The sequence below is a fragment of the Carassius carassius genome, chromosome 25 (assembly GCF_963082965.1).
Source record: "Carassius carassius chromosome 25, fCarCar2.1, whole genome shotgun sequence".
Classification (NCBI taxonomy): Eukaryota; Metazoa; Chordata; class Actinopteri; order Cypriniformes; family Cyprinidae; genus Carassius; species Carassius carassius.
Genome location: NC_081779.1, coordinates 3,135,540 through 3,160,663, shown reverse-complemented (window position 1 = coordinate 3,160,663; position 25,124 = coordinate 3,135,540). Strand labels below are relative to the sequence as shown.

The 25,124-nt window shown below is 37.7% G+C and overlaps 1 protein-coding gene across 1 annotated transcript in view; it reads left to right on the top strand.

Annotated features, from left to right (window-relative positions):
- LOC132103914 (serine/threonine-protein phosphatase 6 regulatory ankyrin repeat subunit B-like) overlaps positions 1 to 24,166 on the top strand; it is a 72,712-nt gene extending 48,546 nt beyond the window's left edge. Inside the window, exons 20-29 of the mRNA XM_059508992.1 lie at positions 3,214 to 3,315; positions 3,419 to 3,517; positions 3,647 to 3,808; positions 4,882 to 4,989; positions 5,067 to 5,264; positions 11,557 to 11,763; positions 17,365 to 17,822; positions 18,866 to 19,758; positions 22,333 to 22,476; positions 23,374 to 24,166. Coding sequence (XP_059364975.1) covers positions 3,214 to 3,315; positions 3,419 to 3,517; positions 3,647 to 3,808; positions 4,882 to 4,989; positions 5,067 to 5,264; positions 11,557 to 11,763; positions 17,365 to 17,822; positions 18,866 to 19,758; positions 22,333 to 22,476; positions 23,374 to 23,507 — 2,505 coding nt within the window. The 3' untranslated portion in view covers positions 23,508 to 24,166. The remainder of the gene's footprint in view (positions 1 to 3,213; positions 3,316 to 3,418; positions 3,518 to 3,646; positions 3,809 to 4,881; positions 4,990 to 5,066; positions 5,265 to 11,556; positions 11,764 to 17,364; positions 17,823 to 18,865; positions 19,759 to 22,332; positions 22,477 to 23,373) is intronic.
- The last annotated feature ends 958 nt before the right edge of the window (positions 24,167 to 25,124 follow it).

Genomic DNA, 25,124 nt, shown 5'->3' with positions numbered 1-25,124 from the left:
AGATCGCATGCACGGACACACTCCTCGGAGCGTGCCCGGCGAGAGCGGAGCGCTTAACAGCGAGAAAAGCACAATCAGCCCCCGAGAGCTGACTGCGCGAGCTCCACTCTTCATTGCTGCTTATGTTAATATTAATATGCTTGTGTGACTGGTGCTTGTGCAACTGGCGAGCTCATCGACGCCTTTCCACATCAATCTCCTCAGAGAAAGACAGGCAGCGCGTCGCGCCCTCTCATCGGGGAGAAAGTTCTTGCAAACGCGGGCTTCCGACCACCGAGAGCGGGCGCCGGATCTGGTGGCTAAGAAAGAAGATAGGGACTTGCCCGTCTTACATTCCTTCCAGCAGATCCGAAAGCGAATCCCGCGAGCACAACCACCGTTCCGCCTCGGTGAAAGCGGGGCTGGCACCGCGAGAAACGCCAGAGAAAGCTCTCTCCTCAAAGAGAGCCTTCAGAGAGTGAAGCAAAGGCTCGCATCGCAGCCGTCAACTCCCTCGAGAGCTGACACTGCGCGCTTCACTCTCAAGCAGACAACACACGAGCTGCGTGTGTCCCCACCTTTTTTTTTTTTTTAGGCAGGGAAAACGCACAGCCTGAACGCTGCCTGCTCTCGCCCAAAACTTCTCTTGATTGAAGCTTTGACAATGGAGTTTATCAGTGGACAAACGACACTAAATAAGACTCACAAACAGAAAGCGACTGACACACACACAGAGCGCTTGCTGAAGACACAAGGCTGATACCGGCTTCGTCGCTCATGCTTTTATGCTTCCTGGTCTCTGACGTCACCCACCTATGACGTCACGCCCTTCCTTTGGACTGATTATACACATTATTCAGAGACGTCACGCTGGACGCGTTCCCCAAACGTTCTCGACGCAGCTCGAGTTCCTGAAGAGGAACCTATATATGTTGCCCAGTATAAATTTTGACAGGCATTTTTGATTTAGTCTTAGTCTTTATCTTGAAATGAAGATGCTTAATACACGGGTCCTTGAAATCCTTGTGAACGCCACTTAGCCGATTGCAATCCAATGACAGGGACGCAAATTTATAAGGACAATACAGTAGCCTATAGCCTATTTATTTATTTCAAAAATAAATAAATAAACATTTTTATATATATATATATATATATATATATATATATATATATATATATATATATATATATATATATATGTATATATATATGTATATATGTATATATATATATGTATATATATATATATATATATATATGTATATATATATATATATATATAAATGTTTATTTATATATATTTGTCATGGCCAAAAATATCGGCACCCTTGGTAAATATAATCAAAGAAGGCTGTGAAAATTAATCTGGATTGTTAATCCTTTTGATCTTTTATTTTAAAAAATCACAAAAATCTAACCTTTCATTGGATAATAATAATTTAAAATGGGGAGAAATATCTTTATGAAATAAATGTTTTTCTCTAATATACATTGGCCACAATTAACGGCACCCTTTTATTCAATACTTTTTGACAGTTAAACAGGTCTAAATTTTCTCCTATAATGCCTGATGAGGTTAGAGAACACCTGACAAGAGATCAGAGACCATTCCTTCATCCAGAATCACTCCAGACCCTTTAGATTCCCAGCTTCTCTTCTTCAGTTCACTCCTCTCATTTTCTGTAGGGTTCAGGTCAGAGGACTGGAATAGCCATAGCAGAAGCTTGGTTTTGTGCCCAGTGACCTATTTTTGTGTTGTTTTTGAGGCTTGTGTTTGGATTATTGTATGGTTGGAAGATCTAAACTTGGCCCATTTTAAGATTTCTAACAGACTCAGTCACTTACTGATTTTTGATCTGTTGGTATTTGATAGAATCAAAGATGCCATTTGTCTGAACAAGATGTCCAGGACCTCCAGCAGAAATATAGGCCCACGATATACAGCTGTATATTTCATTGTACACATGGGGTACTTTTTATCTCTGTGTTCACCAAACTTATCTTGCGTGTTTGCAGCTAAAAAGCTCATCTTTTAGTTTCATCTGACCATAGAAGCCAGTCCCATTTAAAGATCCAGTCGTGTCTAATAACTGAATATGCTTTAGTTCGTTTTTGCATGAGCTAGGATAATTTTTCTTGAAACCCTCCCAAACAACATATGGTGATGTAGGGTTAATTTAAGGTTTTCTGACCCCAAGACTCAACTATTTTCTGCAGTTCTCCAGCTGTGGTCCTTGGAGAGTCTTTAGTCACTCAAACTCTCCTCCTCACCGTGCATTAGGACGATATAGACACATTGTCACGATCATTAGATGGAGTGCCCATGAACCTCAGTAGAGGGCACTCCACTCAGGACCATTCCACCCATCAACCACCAGATGTCACTTGGAAACTAGCACCTCTCATACTGTTGCACCACACCGAACTACATTCCCCATGAGTCACTGCATCACAATCACCCTGCCACACCTGCACCTCATTCATCAGCCAATTTCCTTGCCACACCTGCACCTCATTTACACACACATAAAAGCAGCACACTCACTCGCACTCACTGCGAAGTCTTGTTTAGCCTGTCTAACATTTCTGAGCGTTTCTCCCTGTGTTTGTCATTCCCATGTTTGATCTTTGGACTGATTACTCCGGCTCTGATTCTCTGCTGCCTGCCCTGATCTCTGTTTGTTTCTGGTTTCGATTCTGGTTATCCCTGACACACCTGACGACCATTCCTGATTTCTGCCTGTTTGACCATTCTTTAATAAAGCGTTGCATTTGGATCCAATGCCAAAAATTGTGTCCAACTTGTATTTGAGAAAAACATTCATTTCATAATTATATTTCCCCCCATTTTAAATTCTTAATATCCAATGGAAATTTAGATTTCAGTGATTTAAAAATAAATAAATAAACAATGCAGATTAATTTTTACAGCCTCCTTTGATAATTTTTACCAAAGGTGCCGATATTTTTGGTCATGACTGTATTTTGTTATATATATATATATATATTTTTTTTTTTTTTTTTTTCCAAAAGTAATTATCATGTTTTTATGGTCATATATTTTTTAAATATCTATATAGTGTTATTTATTTTTATTTATATTTTGTTTAATGAATTTTATGAAGTTAGATTAAAATAAGAAAAGTTTTTTTTTATACAGCATAAACTTTATTTTATTTCAGGTAATTTTTAAGCATAGAAGCATATCTTCTGCTCTTTCTAATTTGGCAGGCTAAAGGTTTGTGTCCACTGCATTTGGCTGCTGCTGGTGGTCATACGGAGGTAGTGAAAGTTCTTCTGGATGCTGGAGCATCAGTGACAGAGGAGGACGCCGTGAGTTAGAAAGACAAAATGTGACAAAGGACATTTTAACATGATGAAGAACAATGATAATTTCGTAATAGTGCAACTTTACTTTGACCTTTGACCCTTTCAGGAGGGCATGACGGCCATAAATTTGGCTGCCAAGAATGGACACACTCATATTCTGGAGGTGCTGAAAGACAGCGTTTCACTGAAGATCCAGAGCTCCAAGGTGCTTCATGTGAACACATGACCTCTGCTTATAAAGGTTAAGCAGAACAAAAATCTGCTGTAATGTTTCAGTATTAGTGAAACATCTGTGGGTGTGTGTGTGTGTGTGTGTGTGTGTGTGTGTGTTTAGACGGGTTTGACAGCTCTGCATGTGGCAGCCTGTTTCGGACAGGTGGACTTTGTGAGAGAAATCCTGACTAAAGTTCCAGCTACAATACGCAGTGAATTTCCCACTAACAGCGACAGTGCCAGCAACAAAGACGATGTGAAGAAACAACAGCTTTTAGCTGAGGTGACGTGACACAATGAGATACACTGCAGAACATGAGTGTTAGAAAACAAGGCATTTTTTATTTGATTTCTTCATTTGGGGGATGCTCGCTTTGCATTGCAGTTTTACATTTTGTTTATGTGTTTTGTTTTCACTGGGAATCAAACCCACGAGCATTGTTATTGTCATTCTTATAACACAGATTAATTTGTACAGGTTTTTTTAATAAAGAAAAAGGTAAAAAGTTATTGAACTCACTGAAATTTAACAACCAAATTTAAATAAATAAATAAATGTCTACACATTTCCAAATCCTGTATAACATAAAATAATAAAAACAAATTATTGTAAAAGAGTATATTTTCTTATATGTTTGTTATATATTTTTATATTTTTATTAATCAGTTCATAATTATATATTTATCATTTAAGGTTTAAAATTTTAAAAAAAAAAATTTAATTATTTTTTGAGTGTGTGTGTGTGTTCAGTACATTTACACCTTTTACAAAAAAAGTAAAAATAGAAATATAACTCATATCATGAGCTATACAGCTAACTTTTTACAAACTGAATGTCATAGTTTATTCTAAATAAATTGTATAACTGCTTTCAGTTTGGTAAAAAGAACCAGTGCAGCAGTAAAATATTATAAAATGTGTATAATAATTTTTATTTTATACTTATATTGTTTATTTGTTATATTATCATACATATTAATGTAGTCTGTAGTTTAATTTCTAATTAAATATATAATACGTGTAATATAAATAATATATTATATATTTATACATTTATATTTAAAATATTAAAACATTAATTTCATAATATTTCTACAATATTATTTCCTGTTTACTGTACAATAAATGCATTTGTCACCTCCATACATTGCACATAAAAGTGCACTTTTTTTATTCTGTTTATGAAACTTCTTACACCTTTGCAGTGTAAAGTATATTTAAGATGTATTCTCTCAAAATAAGTCTTGATATCTTAAGGTAATTTAGCTTTTACTGAAACAAAAGCCACAATGTACATTAGTGATTGTGAATCATCAGTGCATGATTTATTATTGTGTGTGTGTGTGTGTGTTCAGTCAGGTTACACTCCTCTGCACCTGGCGGCTCAGTCCGGTCATGAAAACATGGTTCGCTTGTTGCTGAATTCTCCTGGTGTTCAGGCCAATGCTGAGACAAACATTCAGGCAAGAGATCAGAAGGACTGCTGCAGTCTGAAGAATGACGTTTGAGTGCGGTTCTGACCGTCCATCGTGTGTTTCAGGGCGCCAGTCCTCTGCACCTGGCGGCTCAGAGCGGACACACGGCTTTGGTTGGGCTGCTGCTCAGCCGCTCTGGATCTCTGCTGCACCTGACCGACAAACGCGGATGTACCTGTCTGCATCTGGCCTCTGCACATGGACACGTGGCCATGGTGAGAGTCCTGTTGGGACAGGGAGCGGAGATCAACCACAAGGACACGGTGAGAAGAAACCTGCCATGCAAAGAAAAATCACACAGAAACATCTCCATTGTTTCTCATAGACAGCAATGAGTTGAATGGATGGATGCTTGTGTTGGTCTCATGTTTCTCAGATGTTTCTTGAGAAAAAGACCCTTGTAATCTCACATGTGTCTCCTCTAGAGTATAAGAAGAGATCTAGATAGTGTCTCAAACTGTGCGCAGATTTCCTGAGATACCAAAGCAGTGCTGTTATTGTTAAAGGGATAGTTTACCAAGAAATTTAAATTTGATGTGTATCTGCTTACCCAGACTTTGTAGTCTGACAGTCATATAATCGAAGTATATATAATATAATCGATGAGAATCACGGCTCTGAGAGTCCAAAAAACATGCACAAACAAAACCAAATTAAACCCTGCTGCTCGTGACGATACATTGATGTGTGAAGACACAAAAGGATTGGTCTGTACAAGAAACTGAACAGTTTTTATATTACTTTATTACCTCTGAATCACCACAATGTCTGAACTGTTCGAACTGTCCTGTCCGCCAACTATTTTTGAACTTATTTGTGAACCTTCACAGAAACCAGTGACACAAGTCGGCAGCACAACTTTCAAACAAAATGAGAAAGAAGCGTTTTTTTTTTTTTTTGCTTTTTTTTTATTGGTGATTTTCGTTTTTTTGCAGAATCTGTTAGTTGAGATCACGAAGAAGCCTCTCCATGTTTTAGATAGCAGTATTGGTATATTTAAAAGCATACATTTTGAGGTTGAAATCGGCTTGTTTTTCTGAGGTTCTAGCACGCAGTAGGGGCGTGTCATTGTGTGTATTTCCTGGATAAACCGGCTTTTGTTTCTTTTGTTATTGCCTCCGCCCTCCAAGGGAAGCGTGGCTACTTATTATGCAGCGCTCTGGCCAGTTCTAGCTGATATCAAAATTCAATGAAGATGGACGCCGCAAAGATTATCGCAGATTAGCTGAACCGTGGCCGTTACACCAAAAATGTTTTGAAGTACTTCTTCGACAAGCCGCATGCTTATGAACAAGCGCTCACTGATTCTGAAGACGATCTGAGTGACGATGAAAGCGGCATAATAAGACTGAATAATATCCCTAATCTACAACTGAGCGAAGATGAAGACGAGGAAGAATGTATTGGACTGGCGTCAGACGAGTTGGACCTTAAGATATCAGAGGCTATATCGCTAGTAACATTTGATGGGGATAAAGACAGAGAAATGGGGGAAATCCGTGACTTTGACTGTAAATCCTACACAAGGAGAAAAGAGAACTCTCTGCATGGGAGACAGTCCTGTAGTCAGAAGCTTTCTCCAGACATTATGTACAACATACGGCTGGATTCTTTAGCTGCGGAAAAAGAGTGGCAGGACATGCAAATTATTGGGCATTTAGAGGCAAACAGACGCACAGTGCAAACTTCGGAGATGGTTACATCTACAAAGAAGACCCCGACAAAGAGAAAGTGTGCCCGAATGACTTATTTCATTGGAGGCAACGAGATCTGCAAGAATACTTTTCTGTTTCTTATGGGGTGAGTTTCCATAAACATCCTTAGTTAATAAAAGCTAATAAGATATGCATCAATATGTACTTTTGTTTACATAAACATTAAAATAATAACATAAAAAATGATGGCCAGATTTTAAAGGAGTGTCTTGCAATGTTATCTACAATGCACTAGTTCAAATAGAGTTTTGAAAAAAAAGGTTTTATAAAAAGATAAAACTCACATATTTCAGCCTGTAAATCATTTTTATAAAATTCAAAAAATATAAATTTCTGACATTTACAATGCACATTATCCTTTATTATTAATAGTATGCGGTCCGATTTTTCCCGTTGCGTCTGTCGTTGCTATGCATCCATGCAGCTTTACAGGGTGGGGAGCTTTACAGGGGGTATGGCTTATCTAAATGAGATGTAAATGAGCCCTATTGTCACTCCCAGCAGGTGAGAACAGGTGAGAACTGGACAATCTTTAGAGGCCATTTTCTCCCTTTTGAGCTTGTTTGAGGGCCTACCTTCAAATGGCCACAACTTCTCCAGATATTATCAGATTTCCATGTGTTACACATCGTTGGAAAGCTTGGAGACTACACTTTGAGAATCTGTGAATAACTCAAAATGCCCCAGAACCGACTTGTGTCCCTACTTTCCATGATTGGTCACATTTCTCAAGTGGACTATTGACACTTCTAAAGCCCCTTTCACACTGCCATTCCGGCAAATATACGGGTAAAATGTTCCGGCAATTGTTCCCGGGTCGCTAGATTTTGCACTTTCACACTGCCAACTATTACCCTGGATATGTGCGTGCCTTCACACACCCGGTAAAAGAGTCGCGCGAAAACGCGCGTCATCACTTCGACACGCCATTAGATCTGGCTTTTGTTCACACAGCGCTCGTCCCGGGTTGAACCCGGCCATGTTACTAGGTCCCCGACCCGGGTTCAATGCCAGAATCAATCCCGGGACGTGTTTGCTTTCACATAGAAGGTGACCCGGCAATGTTCCGGCAATATGCCGGGTCTGACGTGCAGTGTGAAAGGGGCTTAACTGAGATTGTAGATAGAGTGTCAATAGCCATTTTCCCACTATGGGCCCAGTGCTAGCCAGTGCTGTAAATGGGCCCGGCTTTAAAGCTGCGTTTCCACCGTCGGGCCAGAAGCTCTGCTGCGCTTCACTAAAACCCACCCTTTACACGCCTCTCAGGAACAACATCAAGCAACCCCATCATTTCACCAACAAAGAGAAGTTATCAGAGAAACTAATAAGAAATAAGTCACGAGACGAGACTTATGACAGATAAAATGTTACTAAAAAAATGCACGATTGTAATGGAGGATAAGAATCTGACGTCTGATTTCTTCAAGTAGTCGCATTTATCATGTTTAGTCTACTATGGTAATGTTAATGCCTAGCGTGCAAAGTCTTTTGAATCGCTTATAAATATTTCTGCCTTGTATGGTGATTATAATCCACATCGGATCAAGATATTTCAAACACTCCCTGCTGACTGAAAGTGAGTTTTGAGTTCAACTTATTTTTAAAAGTTTTTAATGCTGGTGTTATAGCTGTTAGCTTTCTGAAATGATCTGCGGTGCTGACACTAGAGCTGTAACTGTGCCTTGAAAGTTAGACCCGACATGACCTGAGCCCGACAGATTTCAGCCCGAGCCCACAAGTACATTTTGATTGACAGGTTTTTAAAATCCCGAACCCGTTTACAGTCCGACATTATTCAAATGTGCACACACACACAGCTCTTTTGCCTTTTGTCAAGAATGAGTCATTTATACATGTTTTAACATAATTTATTCATGACTAACGTAGGCTATAGGCCACTTGGAAGTTGGAACAAAGAAATAAAATAAGTCCTCTGTGACATCGTAACATCTCAGCACTCTAAATAGGCCTAGGCATACACTTAGTTAGTCCAACCCGCCAATAAAATTAGTCTTTCATAACAAATTCAATTAAGATAAATTATAAATTAAGATAACAAAATTAAAGGGTTAGTTCAGCCAAATATTAAAATTTTGTCATTAATGACTCACCCTCATGTTGTTCTAAACCCGTAAGACCTCCGTTTATCTTTGGAACACAGTTTAAGATATTTTAGATTTAGTCCGAGAGCTCTCAGTCCCTCCATTGAAGCTGTGTGAACGGTATACTGTCCATGTCCAGAAAGGTAAGAAAAACATCATCAAAGTAGTCCATGTGACATGAGAGGGTCGGTTAGAATTTTTTGAAGCATCAAAAATACATTTTGGTCCAAAAATAGCAAAAACTACAACTTTATTCAGCATTGTCTTCTCTTCCGTGTCTGTTGTGAGAGAGTTCAAAACAAAGCAGTTTTTGATATCCGGTTAGCGAACGAATCATTCGATGTAACCGGATCTTTTTGAACCAGTTCACCAAATCGAACTGAATCGTTTTAAACGGTTCGCATCTCCAATATGCATTAATCCACAAATGACTTAAGCTGTTAACTTTTTTAATGTGGCTGACACTCCCTCTGAGTTCAAACAAACCAATATCCCGGAGTAATTCATTTACTCAAACAGTACACTGACCGATCTGCTGTGAAGAGAGAACTGAAGATGAACACCGAGCCGAGCCAGATAACAAACAATAAACTGACTCGCTCACGAGTCAAGAACCGGTTGCATCAGTTTTCGGATCACCAGTACTTCTATCGGACAGTTTGATTCAATAAACCGGTTGAAGAAAACAGTTCACCGGTTCTTTTGCGCTCGACGTAATGGCGTCATTGGCAATGATTGCCCTTCATTCAAGCCTTCGGTTTACCTGCGCTCATAACATTAGCACAGAATCAGTTCAGAATCAATCACCAAAAGAATCAGTTCGGTTCAGACACTCTGTGTGTCAGTCTGCTTCACGCTGAATCACACATGCGCAGTATCATCAGCTCCTCAGTTCTCGAATCGGACGCGTCTGACAGAAATGGTTCTTGATTCGAGAACGAGTCAATCTGTTGTTCATTATCTGGCTCGGCTCGTATTCATCTTCATTTCTCTCTTCACAGCAGTTCAGTAAGTGTACTGTTTCAGTAAATGAATTACTCCAGGATATTGGTTTGTTTTAACTCAGAGGGAGTGCCAGCCACGTTAAAAAAAAATTACATCTTAAGTCATTTGTGGATTAATGCATACTGGAGACGTGAACAGTTTAAAATGATTCAGTTCGATTTGGTGAACTGGTTCAAAAAGATCCGGTTTCATCAAAGTGATTCGTTCTCGAACCGGATATCACAAACTGCTTTGTTTTGAACTCTCTCACAACAGACACAGAAGAGAAGACAATGCTGAATAAAGTCGTAGTTTTTGTATATACAAAATGTATTTTCGATGCTTCAAAAAATTCTAACTGACCCTCTGATGTCACATGGACTACTTTGAAGATGTTTTTCTTACCTTTCTGGACATGGACAGTATACCGTACACACAGCTTCAATGGAGGGACTGAGAACTCTCGGACTAAATCTAAAATATCTTAAACTGTGTTCCGAAGATAAACGTCTTACGGGTTTGGAACAACATGAGGGTAAGTTATTAATGACATAATTTTGATTTTTGGGTGAACTATCCCTTTAAGATAAAGACTCCACCAGATTTGCTTCGCCAATAGCAGCTGTAATTTAATTAAAAAAATAATGCCAACATTAGCCTATATACTCTGTCTACATTATGCATTTAAGACTCAATTGATATTTAGTTATAATTTGAAAATCCTTTACTCACCAAGGTTAGGCTACATGTTTTTATGGAGGAAAATTATTGAATCCAATGTCGATGGTCTCAGCACGTTCCTGCGCTCACTGATGGTGCGTCCAGCAATATAACCCACTGGCTTATTATGGCACCCACTGGCAGGGTTTAATTTGGTTTGGTTTGTGTATGTTTTTTTTTTTTGACTCTCAAACCCGTGATTCCCATCTGATTCCATTATATGACTGACAGACTGCAACAGTTTGACTTAAAAATCTTTGTTTGTGTTCTACTGAAGAAACAAAGTCACCTACATTTGAATGCCCTGGGGGTAAGCAGATAAACATAAAAAAAATATTTTTGGGTGAACTATCCCTTTGACTTAACCTAAATGTATCAATGGATTCAAATAAAGCTGAAATAAAATATTAAATGGAAATTTTTTTAGAGACGTTGTCTTAAATAAAAGATAAAATATTAAATAAAACTAATAAAAATTACAAAAGCACATAAATTACTAAAACTAAATAAAAACTGAAAATATAAAAATAAATACTAATTTTAATAAATTAATTCTAATTTTGATACATATTATAATTGACTAACTGAAACAAAATAAGTAAATTCTTAAAATTACTAAACTGAAATAAGTATAAAGATAAATGTAAATATTAAAAAAAATTACTGATTATAATAAAAAAACACATTAGAAAATGAATAACTGTAAAATGAAAATTACAACTTTTAAATCATTTGAAAATGAATAAACCCTAGTGTATATATAAATACACTTCTGGTCTGGACTACTATGCTCAGTAAGGCTGCTGAGAGTTCAGGAATAAATCATATTTTTAAAAAATATTCACTTAGAAAAGTTATTTTAAAATTTAATAATATTTCACATTATAACTGTTTTTACTATATTGTTAAACAAATAAATTCTGCATTTAAAAACATTGAACTGAATTATTCCAAAACTATGACTGGAAGTGTAAAAGTAAATTATCATTATTCAGAGAGCCTCCTGTGAGCAGTAAAGCTGCTGTGTCTTTCAGAGTGGCTTGACACCGCTGCATTACGCGGCTAAAGCCGGTTGTCTGGAGGTGGTGTCAATCCTGGTTGAGAGTGGAGCGTCAGTGTGTGTCGAATGTCATGTCGGATGGACGCCGCTGCAGTATGCTGCTCAGGAGAACCATGAGAAAACGGTCATCTTCCTGCTCAGACAAGAGAAGAACATACTCCAATTGCTGGACGACAAGAAGGTCATACTCACTGATACCCTGTTCGTTCTCTGTGTGTGTGTTTTTTATTTGTTTGTTTTTTCCAAATGTTCTAACTACCAGTTGTTTATTTGTTGTGAAAATGAATGCAATTAAAAACTTGAACAAAATGAACAAATGGCTCTTATTCAGACAGAGAGCTGATACTGACAGAGATTAAACGTCACTACATTACTATTCATCATACACAACACACTGTATTAAAAACACATTTATTAAAATTGGTTTATGTGAAGATTGTTTTAATTTCACCTAAATTATAAGATGATTTGATTGTAAGAATCTTTATTGACGAATTCTAAATGTTTTTATTTTCACAATGGTTAATTTAATTTTTTACATCACTGTGTTTTTCTGTAATATGATGGCAGGGTTGATTCTTTCATTTCATTCTTAATGAGCAGAAAGAAACTTCCTCACAGGTTTAAATTGATAAATTATGAAAACAATGAAAATGAAAATTCCACCATGATTTTCTCACCCTCAAGCCATCCTAGGTGTATATGACTTTCTTCTTTCAGACAAATACAGTCTGATTTATATGAAAAAAATGTCCTAGCTTTTCCAAGCTTTATAATGGCAATGAATGGTGTTGAGATTTTGAAGCCAAAAAAATAGTACTCCACACGGCTCCGGGGGTGTTAATAAAGGCCTTCTGAAGTGAAGTGATACATTTATGTAAGAAAAATATCCATATTTAAAACTTTGTAAACCATAATCTCTAGCTTCCGCTTATTGTCATATGTGCTTTCACGAGAAAATGGCATCCAGCTAATGATGTAGGACGTAGGCGTAAGCGCCGGTGAGAAGTGATGAACGCGGAAGCTCAGAGGAAAAAAAAAATACAAAACACTGGTCACAAATTACAAGTAAAACGAGGATTTGTAAAGGAAAATGTCAGAATTTCGATATAAGCCAAGAATAGACTGGTTTTCCTTTGCTGTAAACAAAACTTGGTTCTCACAACCTCACTACCTTTCACTACACTACGTCCTATGTCATCCACTGCACGCCACTTTATCATGAATGCACATACCAGTTGGCAGAAGCTAGAGATTACGGTTTATAAAGTTTTAAATATGGATATTTTTCTTACACAAAAGCATCGATTTGCTTCAGAAGGCCTTTTATTAACCCCCAGATCCGTGTGGAGTACTCTTCATGATTAATGGATGCACTTTTTTGGGCTTCAAAATCTGGACCCCCATTCACTGCCATTATAAAGCTTGGAAGAGCCAGGACATTTTTTTAAGGGATCATATTACATTGCTAAAAAAAGAACATTATTATGTGTATTTGGTGTACTGCAATGTATTTATACATTTACATTTAGTCATTTACAAATGACTTACAAATGAGGGCATTGGAAGCAATCAAAAACAACAAAAGAGCAATGATATACTGTATAAGTGCTATAACAAGTCTCAGTTAGCTTAAACGCAGTGCACGTAGCAAGGGCTTTTAAATAATATAATAAATAAAAATAAAAGGTCATTCCACCAAGAGAGAACATTTAATTTTAAGGTCCATAAAAGTGACTTTGTGCTTTTTCGGGATGGCACAATCAAGTGATGTTCACTTGCAGAACGCAAGCTTCTAGAGGGCACATAAGTCTGAAGTAATGAATTTAGGTAAAGCGGGCAGCTATTGGTAGCCAGTGCAAATTGATAAACAGAGGTGTGACGTGTATTCTTTTCAAATTTAACTCTTGTCGAATGCTTTAATTTAAAAATTAATCTTGCTGCTGTGTTCTGGATTAATTGTAAAGGTTTGATAGAACTGGCTGGAAGACCTGCCAAGAGGGCATTGCAATAGTCCAGCCTGGAGAGAACAAGAGCTTGAACAAGGAGTTGTGCAGCATGTTCCGAAAGAAAGGGCCTGATCTTCTTAATGTTGAATAAAGCAAATCTGCAGGACCGTACAGTTTTAGCAAAGTTAGCTGATCATCAATCATAACTCCAAGGTTTCTGGCTGTTTTGAATAAGTAATGGTTGATGTGCCTAACTTGATGGTGAAGTTGTAATGAAACGATGGGTTTGCTGGAACCACAAGCAGTTCTGTCTTGGCTAGGTTGAGTTGAAGGTGATGGTCCTTCATCCAGTAATAAATGTCTGTTACACAAGCTGAGATGCGAGCAACTACTGTCGGATCATCAGGATGGAATGAGATGTAGAGTTGAGTGTCATCATCATAGCAGTGGTATGAAAAGCCATGTTTCTGAATGACAGAACCTAATGATGCCATGTAGACAGAGAAGAGAAGTGGTCCAAGAACTGAGCCCTGAGGCACCTCAGTATTGAGATGTTGCGACTTGGACACCTCACCTCTCCAAGATACTTTAAAGGACCTATCTAATAGGTAAGACTCAAACCACTGGAGTGCGGTTCCTGATATGGCATTTGTCAGTAGTGTTGACGGGAGGATTTGGTGGTTAACCGTGTCAAAAGCAGCGGACAGATCAAGCAAGATAAGTATTGAAGATTTGGATTCCGCTCTTGCCAGTCTTAGGGCTTCAACAACTGAGAGCAAGGCAGTCTCAGTTGAATGTCCACTTCTGAAACCAGATTGGTTGCTGTCAAGGAGGCTGTTCTGTGTGAGAAAGGCAGAGACTTGGTTGAACACAGCTCATTCAAGTGTTTTTGCAATGAAAGGAAGAAGGGCAACTGGTCTGTAGTTCTCTAAGAGAGATGGGTTGAGGGTGGGTTTCTTAAGTAGTGGAGTTTAAAAGCCTGTCTAAATGATGAGGGGAAAACACCAGTGTGGAGGGATATGATAATGATGTGAGTGAGTGCAGGTACAGCTGCAGGAGAAATAGCTTGAAGGAGATGAGATGGAATAGGATCAAGCAGACAAGTAGTAGGATGATTAGAAAGGATGTGTTTTGAGACTTCTGCCTCAGAGAGTGAAGAGAAGGATGTGAATGAGTGTATGTTTACTGGTGAGATGTGCTTGACGGATTGTGGTGTGGAAAATTGTGCACAGATGTCTTTAATTTTTTTAATGAAAAACGTGGCAAAGTCGTCAGCTATTAGAGATTAAGCAGGGGGGGGGGAGAAGGAGGACAAAGGAGCGAGGACATTTTTTTTAAAAGCATGCAAGAGTTACACGAATTGTTATTTTTGTTATGGTAGTATGTCCTTTTAGCAGTGGAGACATTAGCAGAGAACGAAGATAGGAGTGACTGATACACATTAAGGTCAGTAGTATTTTTGGATTTGCGCCACACCCTTTCAGCAGCTCTAAGCTTAGAACGATGTTGCCGTAGAGCATCAGATAACCAAGTGGCAGAAGGGGTGGTATGGGCTGGCCTGGAAGACAAGGGGCAATCAGTGTCTAAACAAGATTTAAGAGTGGAGCAGAATGTATCAGTAGCACTGTTAGCATCAAAAGATGTTAACAGTTAAGGGGAAGGAAGCGAAGATGAAAGCATTGCAGATAGCCGTGAGAGTGAGCGTAGGTTACATCAAAAGATGACATGTGGAGGGGTAAGTGATGTGTCAGAGACCTTGTTGAGGTTAAGAGTGAGGAGGAAGTGAACCGAGGTGTGCAGTGGAGTAACCAGTACATGATCAGTGGAGCAGTGTCTTGTGTAAATAAGGTCCAGTTGGTTGCCTGATTTGTAGCAGTAGCAGTAGTTGACACTCGGGTGAGATCAAAAGAGGCAAGCAGTGTGTGGAAGTCCGCAGATAGAGGTTTATTTAGGTGGATGTTGAAATCTCCAAGCATAACTAGGGGAGCACCATCCTGAGGAAAGGTTGAGAGCAGCACTTCTAATTCATCCAAAAAGTTGCCTAGGGGTCCTGGGGGTCGATAGACAACGACAAAATGTATTTTAAGAGGGTAGGTAACAGCAACTGAATGAGATTCAAAGGAGCTGTTGATACCCAAAGATGGTAAAGGATTAAATTTCCAAACATTAGAGATGAGCAGACCAGTACCTCCACCTCTTCCAGTCAAACGGGGGGAGTGGGAAAATGAGAAATTATTGGAGAGTGCTGTAGGTGTAGCAGTGTCCTCTGGTTTGATCCATGTCTCTGTCATGGCCATGAGATTAAGCTTTGAATAACTAATAATAGAAGTAATGAAATCGGCTTTGTTTACAGCAGACTGGCAATTCCAGAGACCAATAGAAAAAGAAAGTAGTGTATTAGCAGACATAGGCAAAGTGTGCAGGTTAAGATTGCGCTGCCTGCATTGTGTGATGCATGGTTTGCGAGTGGTAGTGATAGTAGGGATCTGGAAACACATAGTAAGGATTGGTTCTAAAAATGGAAACTGAAGTGAAACAAGTAGATGGAAAAAAGGATTAATCAAAACAACACTTATATCCCTTGCCGGTGTCCCTGCCCGGTGGAATCGAACAGTAGAGTAGATGGTCTTTACACTCTTCGTTCTTCACATGAGGAGGGCTTAACAGGAGGGCTACCATGGTATACTAACCTTTTTAATACCCGTCAGATAAAACAGAAATTGACATGTCTTAAAAGGACTTTGGCCATACTGTTATGCTGTGTCCCGGCACGACCAGACAAAAGCAATAAAATCCATTACAAACAAGGTATTTGTTGCAGCCAGTGGGGACATAATTACTGATTATAATGACTTATTCTGCCTTTTTACTCGTTGTGTATTGCACTACATAAACATAAAACCATGTCTGCATTTCTGAAGGGAGAAACGACAAACAAGTCTACTCTACATTGCTCAAAACTCGCGTTTGAATCATCAGTGGTAAATTCTCTTAAATATAAAAAACGTGCAGGCTGTGAGTCAGAAGCACCAGACTGTCCTTGCAAAGTTGGAATTAACCCACTTGATTAAAAATGTAAATTAAATTTATGCATTTAGCAGACGCTTTTATCCAAAGCGACTTACAGTGCATTCAGCCTATCAATTTTTACCTACCACTTTATAGAAACAGCTTTGTGCACAGCCTTCAGAATATCAAGAAACAGTCCTCCATATAAAGCGCTGCATACATCTGAATATTTGGGTTGAACTGTTCTGGAACAGTGTTGTAAATACAAATTAATTAACCACTGATTTCTAGTCATGTCCTCTTTTGGAAGGCTAAACTAATTAGTTTTCGCTTACACGAAGCACACAGCGTCTCCACGACATGGCAGCAGCAGCAACAGAGAGAAGTTACTCCTTCTTTCTTTGTGTAAACATTTGGGTGGTGTTATGCAAATCTTCCCACATAGTGACGTAGAGATGTGGGATGTGTTAGAACAAGCTGTTTAGGAGGGCTTGGTTGACTCGTAACTTTTATAAAGAATATCCCTTTGGATTTGAGACTTTAGTCTTTGCAACTTTACAGATCTTCTTCATGCACCAAGAGATTTTAAAAATCCAAAGAAAAAGGAAAAATTGAAATCGCATCATATTACCCCTTTAATATAACTCTAAGATTGTATTAGTCTGCAATTAGAAAGTCATATACAGTACACTTAGGATGGTTTGAAATCATGGGGTCATTTTCACTTTTGGGTAAACTATCCCTTTAAGTGCCTTGTTCTGCTGAAAATAAACCAATTCAAATTTCATCCTTTAGCATGTTTTTGTTTTGTGTGTTGACTGTAGTTTGTGTTCAATCTGATGGTGTGCGGCCGGATGAATGATAATCTGGCTCTGGAGGAGTTGGTTCTTCATTCCCATGCTCCTCTGGACACGTGCCTCCGTCTGTCGCGAGCTCTGACTCTAGCCGCGCTCAGAGAGAAGGTGCGCTCCATCGACCTGCACGCCGCTGCGCTCCACTGTGAGCTCATGGCCTCTGACCTCCTGACACTTGCCGCCTCAACCGGGGGTCATGGCGTGGGTCTGATCCTCAGGGCTGTGGATCACCGGGGTGCCAGCATGCTGGACTGCTTGATCGAGGGCCAGCAGAAGGCCGTGGTGTCCCATCCGGCGGTGCAGATGTACCTGACAGACGTGTGGCGCGGAGGCCTGCAGTGGAATTCATGGAAGATCCTGCTGCTGTTCTTCTGTTTGCTGCTCTTCCCTCCGCTGTGGCTGGCGCTCTCACTGCCACTCAGACACAGGTACAGTCTTTCACAGTAAACTTCACCAAGGCAGCATTTATTTGATCAAAAATACAGGAAAGACAGTAATATTGTGAAAGATCAGTACAATTTTCAACAACAATTACTCTAGTCTACAGTGTCACATGATCCTTCAGATATCATTCTAATATTCTGATTTGCTGCATAAGAAATATTTCATTGATTAACAGAAATATTAAAAAGAACAGCATTTAGCTAAAAATATAAATTTTTTGTAACATTATAAATGTCTTCACTGTTACTTTTGATCAATTTAATGTGTCCTTTTTATTAAAAGTATTTATTTATTTAAAAAAAAAAGATCATACCACAAAACCTTGAAAAGTGTTATTTTAGTATTATTTGTGTACTTTTATATTATCATTGTTTACATTTTCATTTCATTGGTTTTCATTTTAATTTTAGTAAATCACTTCTTAATGTGCTTTTGTCCTTTTAGTTTTTGTATATATCCATTTAGCTTAAAAATTATTCTTTTCATTTCAGATTTAGTTTCAGTAATTTTAGTGGCTGAGGCATCATTTCTAATTTTGAATCTAGTATTTATATTTTATTTTAATCCTTATTTCAATCAGTGAAAACCATTTTAAGAGTTTTAGTTAACAATAACAGCACTGGCTTTTAGAACAATTTGTCTAATTTACAAACTATTATAATATTTATTAATATTTTATTAAATTAGCTTTTGTTTTATATTGTCAGGTTTCATTTGTTGTGTGTTTTTGTCATTTTATTTCAATTCAGCTTCAATTTATTTTAAATTTTAGTTGTTGTTATTTTCAGTTAGTTTCCATGGCAATTTTTATTTTTTTTGTTTAAATTTGTTTCTTAATCTAATATTTGCATTTTATTTTATTATATCTTTATTTCAATTAACGCAAACAATTCTAATAGGCCTTCAGATCAAAAGGTTTTTAAAGAAACATAAATTCAGTAACGTATGCTGTATCCAAACTTTTTACTGCCAGTGTTTCTCGGTTGAGGAGAAATGTGTGTAACTGATTGTTTTAATCTCCACTCAGCTTCAACACCATCCCAGTCATGAAGTTAATGAGTCATCTGGTGTCGCACGTCTTCCTGTTGGTCCTGTTCATCTTAACAATCGTGTATCCGCCCATGAGTCCTCTGTCTGAGGGCCGTCTGGTGCCGGGCTGGTCGGAGTGTCTGTTGCTGATCTGGCTTTGTGGGATGCTGGTATCCGAGTTGACCTTCCCAGGTGAGCGTGCTGGATTAGCGTGGATTGGTCTTCTTCTACTGGGTTTTTCCGCCTTGGCCTTGCTGTGCCACCTGCTGGCGGTCTTCACCCAATGGTGGCCACCAGTGCACCTGCACTGCCTGTTTGCTAGAAACGTCCTGCTGGCCGTGGCGATGACACTGGGATTCATCCAGCTGCTGGAGTTCCTCACGTTCCATCACTTATTTGGCCCATGGGCTATAATCATCCGAGACTTGATGAAGGATCTGTGCCGGTTCGCTGTGATCCTCATGTTGTTCCAAACTGCCTTCACACTGAGTATTACAGCTTTGTGTCAGCCGTATCCACATGATTGGAACAACACCACTGGTAACACCACGCAAGTGACCATTCCAGGTCCTTTAAATGTGTCTGTGCTCCTCTTCTTCGCTTTGTTTGGTTTAACCGAGCCGAAAGAAATTCCCCCCGTGGAGCATCCGCCTGCTGCCATGGAGTTTTTGGCTAAAATGGTATTTAGTGTGTATCTGGTGGTGACCTCCATCGTGTTGATCAACCTCCTCATCGCCATGATGAGCGACACGTACCAGCGCATCCAGGCTCAGTCTGACATGGAGTGGAAGTTCGGCCGCGCCATTCTAATCCGCGATATGAGCCGCAAGTCTGGAATTCCATCTCCATTCAACCTCTTCTACTCCATCAATCTTCTCTGCAAACGTGCAGGTAGGAGTTGCTTTTCATTAGAGATCATTTGCATGTTACTGGGGAAGCTTGTGTCTGGCAAAGAATAAAATGGCAATTCCTTTTTTCTTGCAAGTGTGAGTTTATATCTTGTATTTGCAAGTTATAAACTCGTAAATGCAATATCTGCGAATCTCACAATTCTTAACGTTTTTTTCCATCAGAATCCTACATTTACATCTTGCGATTTTCTTTTTTCTCAGAATTTCAGAGTTTACATCTAAAATTGTTTCCATTTTCTTCAGAATCAGAATCAGAATCAGAATCAGAATGAGCTTTATTGCCAGGTATGTTCACACATACGAGGAATTTGTTTTCGTGACAGAGCTCCGCAGTGCAACATAACAGCGACAGAACAAAAAACACAATAAGGAATAAAAAATACAAAAAAATACAAATAGGTGGGTAAGGATTGACAGTATACAAATTGACAATGTATGGCAGGTATATTAAAAAGAGCATTTATGTATGTACATGTATATTATGTGGAAAAATTTTAACTGTACGCTAAGTATGTGTGTTGGATAAATAAGTGTATGTGTATATAAATATAAATATAAGTAGTATAGTGTGTTCCATGTATGTACATGTATATTATGTGCAAAAGATTTACGTGTACGCTAAGTATGTGTGTTGGATAAAAAGTGTAGTGTATATAAATATAAATAGTGTAGTGTGTCCCACAGTTATTATCAGCTGTTCATAAGATGGATTGCCTGAGGGAAGAAACTGTTCCTGTGTCTGGTCGTTCTGGCGCTCAGTGCTCTGTAGCGTCGACCAGATGGCAACAGTTCAAAGAGGGAGTGTGCTGGATGTGAGGGGTCCAGAGTGATTTTAACAGCCCTTTTGCTCACTCTGGATAAGTACAGTTCTTGAATAGATGGGAGGGTTGTACCGATAATTCGCTCAGCAGTCCGGACTACCCTCTGTAGTCTTCTGAGGTCCGATTTAGAAGCTGAGCTGAACCAGACAGTTACTGAAGTGCAGAGGATGGATTCGATGATGGTGGAGTAGAACTGTTTCAGCAGATCCTGTGGCAGGTTAAACTTCCTCAGCTGGCGAAGGAAGTACAACCTCTGCTGGGCCTTTTTCACAATGGAGTCAATGTGAATGTCCCACTTCAGGTCCTGAGAGATAGTGGTGCCCAGGAACCTGAATGACTCCACTGCAGTCACAGTGCTGTTCATGATGGTGAGTGGGGGGAGTGCAGGGGGGTTTCTCCTGAAGTCCACGATCATCTCCACTGTTTTGAGCGTGTTAAGCTCCAGGTTGTTGAGACTGCACCAGACAGCCAGCTCTTTAACCTCCTGTCTGTAAGCAGACTCGTCACCGTCCTGAATGAGGCCGATGAGTGTGGTGTCATCTGCAAACTTCAGGAGCTTGACAGAGGGGTCCTTAGATGTGCAGAAATCAATATTTGCAGAAATCTATATTTGCATCTAACAATTTAAACTTTTTTTCAGAATTCTGAGTTTTCATCTCACAATTTGACTTTATTTCTCATAATTTTAAGTTTACATCTCACAATTTCAACTTTTTTCTTAGAATTCTAAATTTGCATCTGTAATATTTAAAATTTTTTAAATATCTTGCAGTTTTGACTTTTCTCTTGGAATTCTGAGTTTTTGCATTTCACAATTCAGTTTTTTTTTTTTTTTTTGCCTTGGAATAAAAAAAATAAAAAAGGTACAATAATTCTGATTTTATTTCGCGCAATTGCGATTTTTTTCTTAGAATTCTAAGTTTACAGCAAAATTTTTAAATTTTTCCTCAGAATTCTAAATTTATATCTCACAGTTTTTAGTTTTCTCTTGGAATTCTGAGTTTACATTTCACAATTCAGTTTTTTTCTGCCTTGGAATTAAAAATGCAAAAATTAATTTTGACTTTATTTCATGCAATTCGAATTTTTTCTTAGAATTCTAAATTTACATCTTGCAGTTTTGACTTTTATCTTAGAATAAGAGAAGAGTATACATTTCACAAATTGCAAATTTAGAAGACAACGTTATTTATAAGTTGCATACTATGCATTAGAAATATATGAAGGCTTGTTTCCACCACAGGATGAAAAATACGGGATCTCTCACAATTCTGAATTTTTTTTTTTTTTTTTCTTGCAATTCTGAATGTTTTTTTTTTTCGAATTGTGTGAAAAAAATCTGAATTGTGAGAGATCCCGTATTTTTAATCCTGTGGTGGAAACTAGCTTTCATATATTTCTAATGCATAGTGTGCAACTTATACTGTAACTTTGTCTTCTAAATTTGCAAATAAGAACAATTATGCAATTTGTTATTTATACCTTGTTAAATAATTATTTATTGTGATTATCAATAATAATAAATTGACTTATTTAAATTATTTTATTTATTTATTGAATATTTTATCATATTAGTTTATGCTGGCTCCATCTTAAAATGTGAGATTTGACAAAAGTGATGCTTAATGCTGCAAAGCTTTCTCTAGTGTGTGTTGCTGACTCTATTGCCATCTTATGTGTGTATGTGCAGTGTTGAGTGACTTTCCCATGTCTGTGTCCTCCATTGTGTTCAGGGAAGAGCTGCTCTGTGGAGTGTCCTAATGTGATGAATGAGGATGAAGACACTGAAGGTTTGACAGACGCGCGTTCTCCAGAGCTGCTGGGTCAAGCATCTGTCAGCTTCAGAGGAAACAAGACGACACAGATCCTCCCAGAGGGCAAGTATACAATTTCACAGCTCCTCTTCTTTGGTCGGAGATTCATTTATATGGTCAATTTGAAACAAATTTTAGATTTTCTCTAAAATATACAACAGAAAAACTATATAATTGTTGTATTTTGTATATTGTTTTAAGAATTTTTTTTTTGTGTAATTAAGATTATTTTGATTTCTACTACTCTTTGAGTTTAACACGAAAATAGCCTTTGCTGCATTAAAATAAATACATAATAAATAAATTATTATTTTATATTTTCAAAGTTGTAAATAAAGGTTATTGGAGTACATTTTACAAGAAAGTACAATTTCAGTCTTACTACTTAAAAATGTCATGTTTATTTCAGTATGTTACTTGCTGTTTCTTTGTAATTGTGAAATTTACTAGCAATTTCTGAGTGAAAATTGTTTCTACACCAATTTATTTCAGTGATAATTCCTATATTTTCTTTATAAATTCCTATATTATTTTTAATTTTATATTTTTTTATACTGTTGCAAATTTTTTTTTACAATTTTCTTTTCTATTTTATTTATTTAAGTTTTATTGTTGATTTGTATGATTATTTTAATTTCTAATACTATGAATTTGTGTTGAAATTAGCCTTTGCTTTATTGAATCAATGAATGTATAAATAAATAAATAATTAAATACATAGATATTATATAATGTTATATATTCATATTGTAATTCATCAATCCATGATTAAATGGGTAATTAATATTTATCAATATTATATATATATAATTACATACTTGAAAAAAACTATTTCATAATTTTATTTCTACAGCAGTAATTCCAGTGTACAGTAATTACATTTATTTTAATTTAAGCAAAAGCAAGAAATAATAGGATTTGTCATGAGTCGATCTAAAGCAATCTTGTGTTACTGTGCAGGCGGTCAGATTGTGATGTCCATGTCTGGAGGACAGGAGCGCGTGGAGAATGTTGTGGATTGGCCGTCTGTGGTCCAGCAGTTTTTAGCCCAGCGCAGACAGAGGGACAGATCACAGCTGGAGAGAGATGAATGAATGACCGACCGTTTCACCATGACAGATGAATTTGTACTGCCTATTAACATCAGTCCAACCACCTGAGCCCACATCACTTCAGCTTACTGAAGAACAACGTTAGCATTAGCATATCACAGCATGTGCCTTTAGCTGATATCCATTCCTCACTAGTCACTTTAATGAAGATGTCATTTACACCAGGGGTTCAAATTTTGGGGTCAGTAAGATTTTTGTGTTTGTTTTTGAAAGAAGTCTCTTCTGCTCACCAAGGTTGCATTCCTTTGATCAAAAATAATACAGCAAAAACAGTCATGTGAAATATTATTAAAACTGAAAATAACTTTTCTAGACTAGTCAGAAATTTTCCTGCTCAACAAACATTTCTTATTATCATCAGTGTTGAATACAGTTTTTATGAAAACATGATAAATGCTTTTACTGTCACTTTTGATCAATTAAATGCATCCTGGCTGAATAGAAGTATTAATTTCTTTAAAAAATCTTACATACCCCCAAACCTTTGAATGAACATACTTGTTATTAGATTTTAGGTATTTCTACTTGATATTTCAGACTTAGGATCATAAATGTGTTTTATGGGCTGATGCTAGAAAGATAACAGAAGGAAACCAATTGCAATACTTGCTTTTGTTTTTTGGAAGTTGAAAACACTGAAAAAAAAAAATCAATTTTTTGAAATTGACATTTTTTTTTAAAGTATTATGTTGTGTTTTTGTTTTATTGACAATAAAAAAAAATCATTTATTTTAATATAAATGACACATGCTAAATATAGGAACATGCTACATATAGCTGTATAATCACTGTGCACCATTATAGAAATTATACAAATGTGATTTTAGGGCTCACAACTTGTTAAAGTTGCATTTCTGTCATGTCAGAATCACCATAGTTTATTTCCAAGATCACAATAAGAACATCATGCTCAGAGCTGTTCATTTCTGGAAACTGGAATTAATGCTCATATTGCCAAAACATATCCAAATACAGCTGCTGGTCATATAGTTAGAATATCATCAAAAAGTTTATTTATTTAACTAATTCACTCAAAAGTGACACATGTATATTATATTCATTCATTACACACATACTGATACATTACTGATACGTTTTTTTCTTTTAATTTTGATGATTATAACTGACAACTGAGGAAAATCCCACATTCAGTATCTCAGTAAATTAGAATATTACTGAAGACCAATACAAAGAAAGGATTTTTAGAAATCTTGGCCAAATGAAAAGTATGAGCATGTACAGCACTCAATACTCAGTTGGGGCTCCTTTTTCCTGAATTACTGCAGCAATGCAGCGTGGCATGGAGTCGATCAGTCTGTGGCACTGCTCAGGTGTTATGAGAGCCCAGGTTGCTCTGATAGTGGCCTACAGCTCTTCTGCATTGTTGGGTCTGGCATATCGCATCTTCCAGGGATACTGTGACGAGTGGGGCGGGGCCGAAGGACATGGGAGCGAGGCCGGTGGAGTGATTGGAGATGAGCTACACCTGTTCGACCCGCCGGTCTCGAGGCCCACGGAGGAGATGGAAGGATATAAAACTGGAGCGACGACAGTGAAGGACGAGAGAGGACCAGGCCTGGGCTTTTAGTTGTGTTTTGG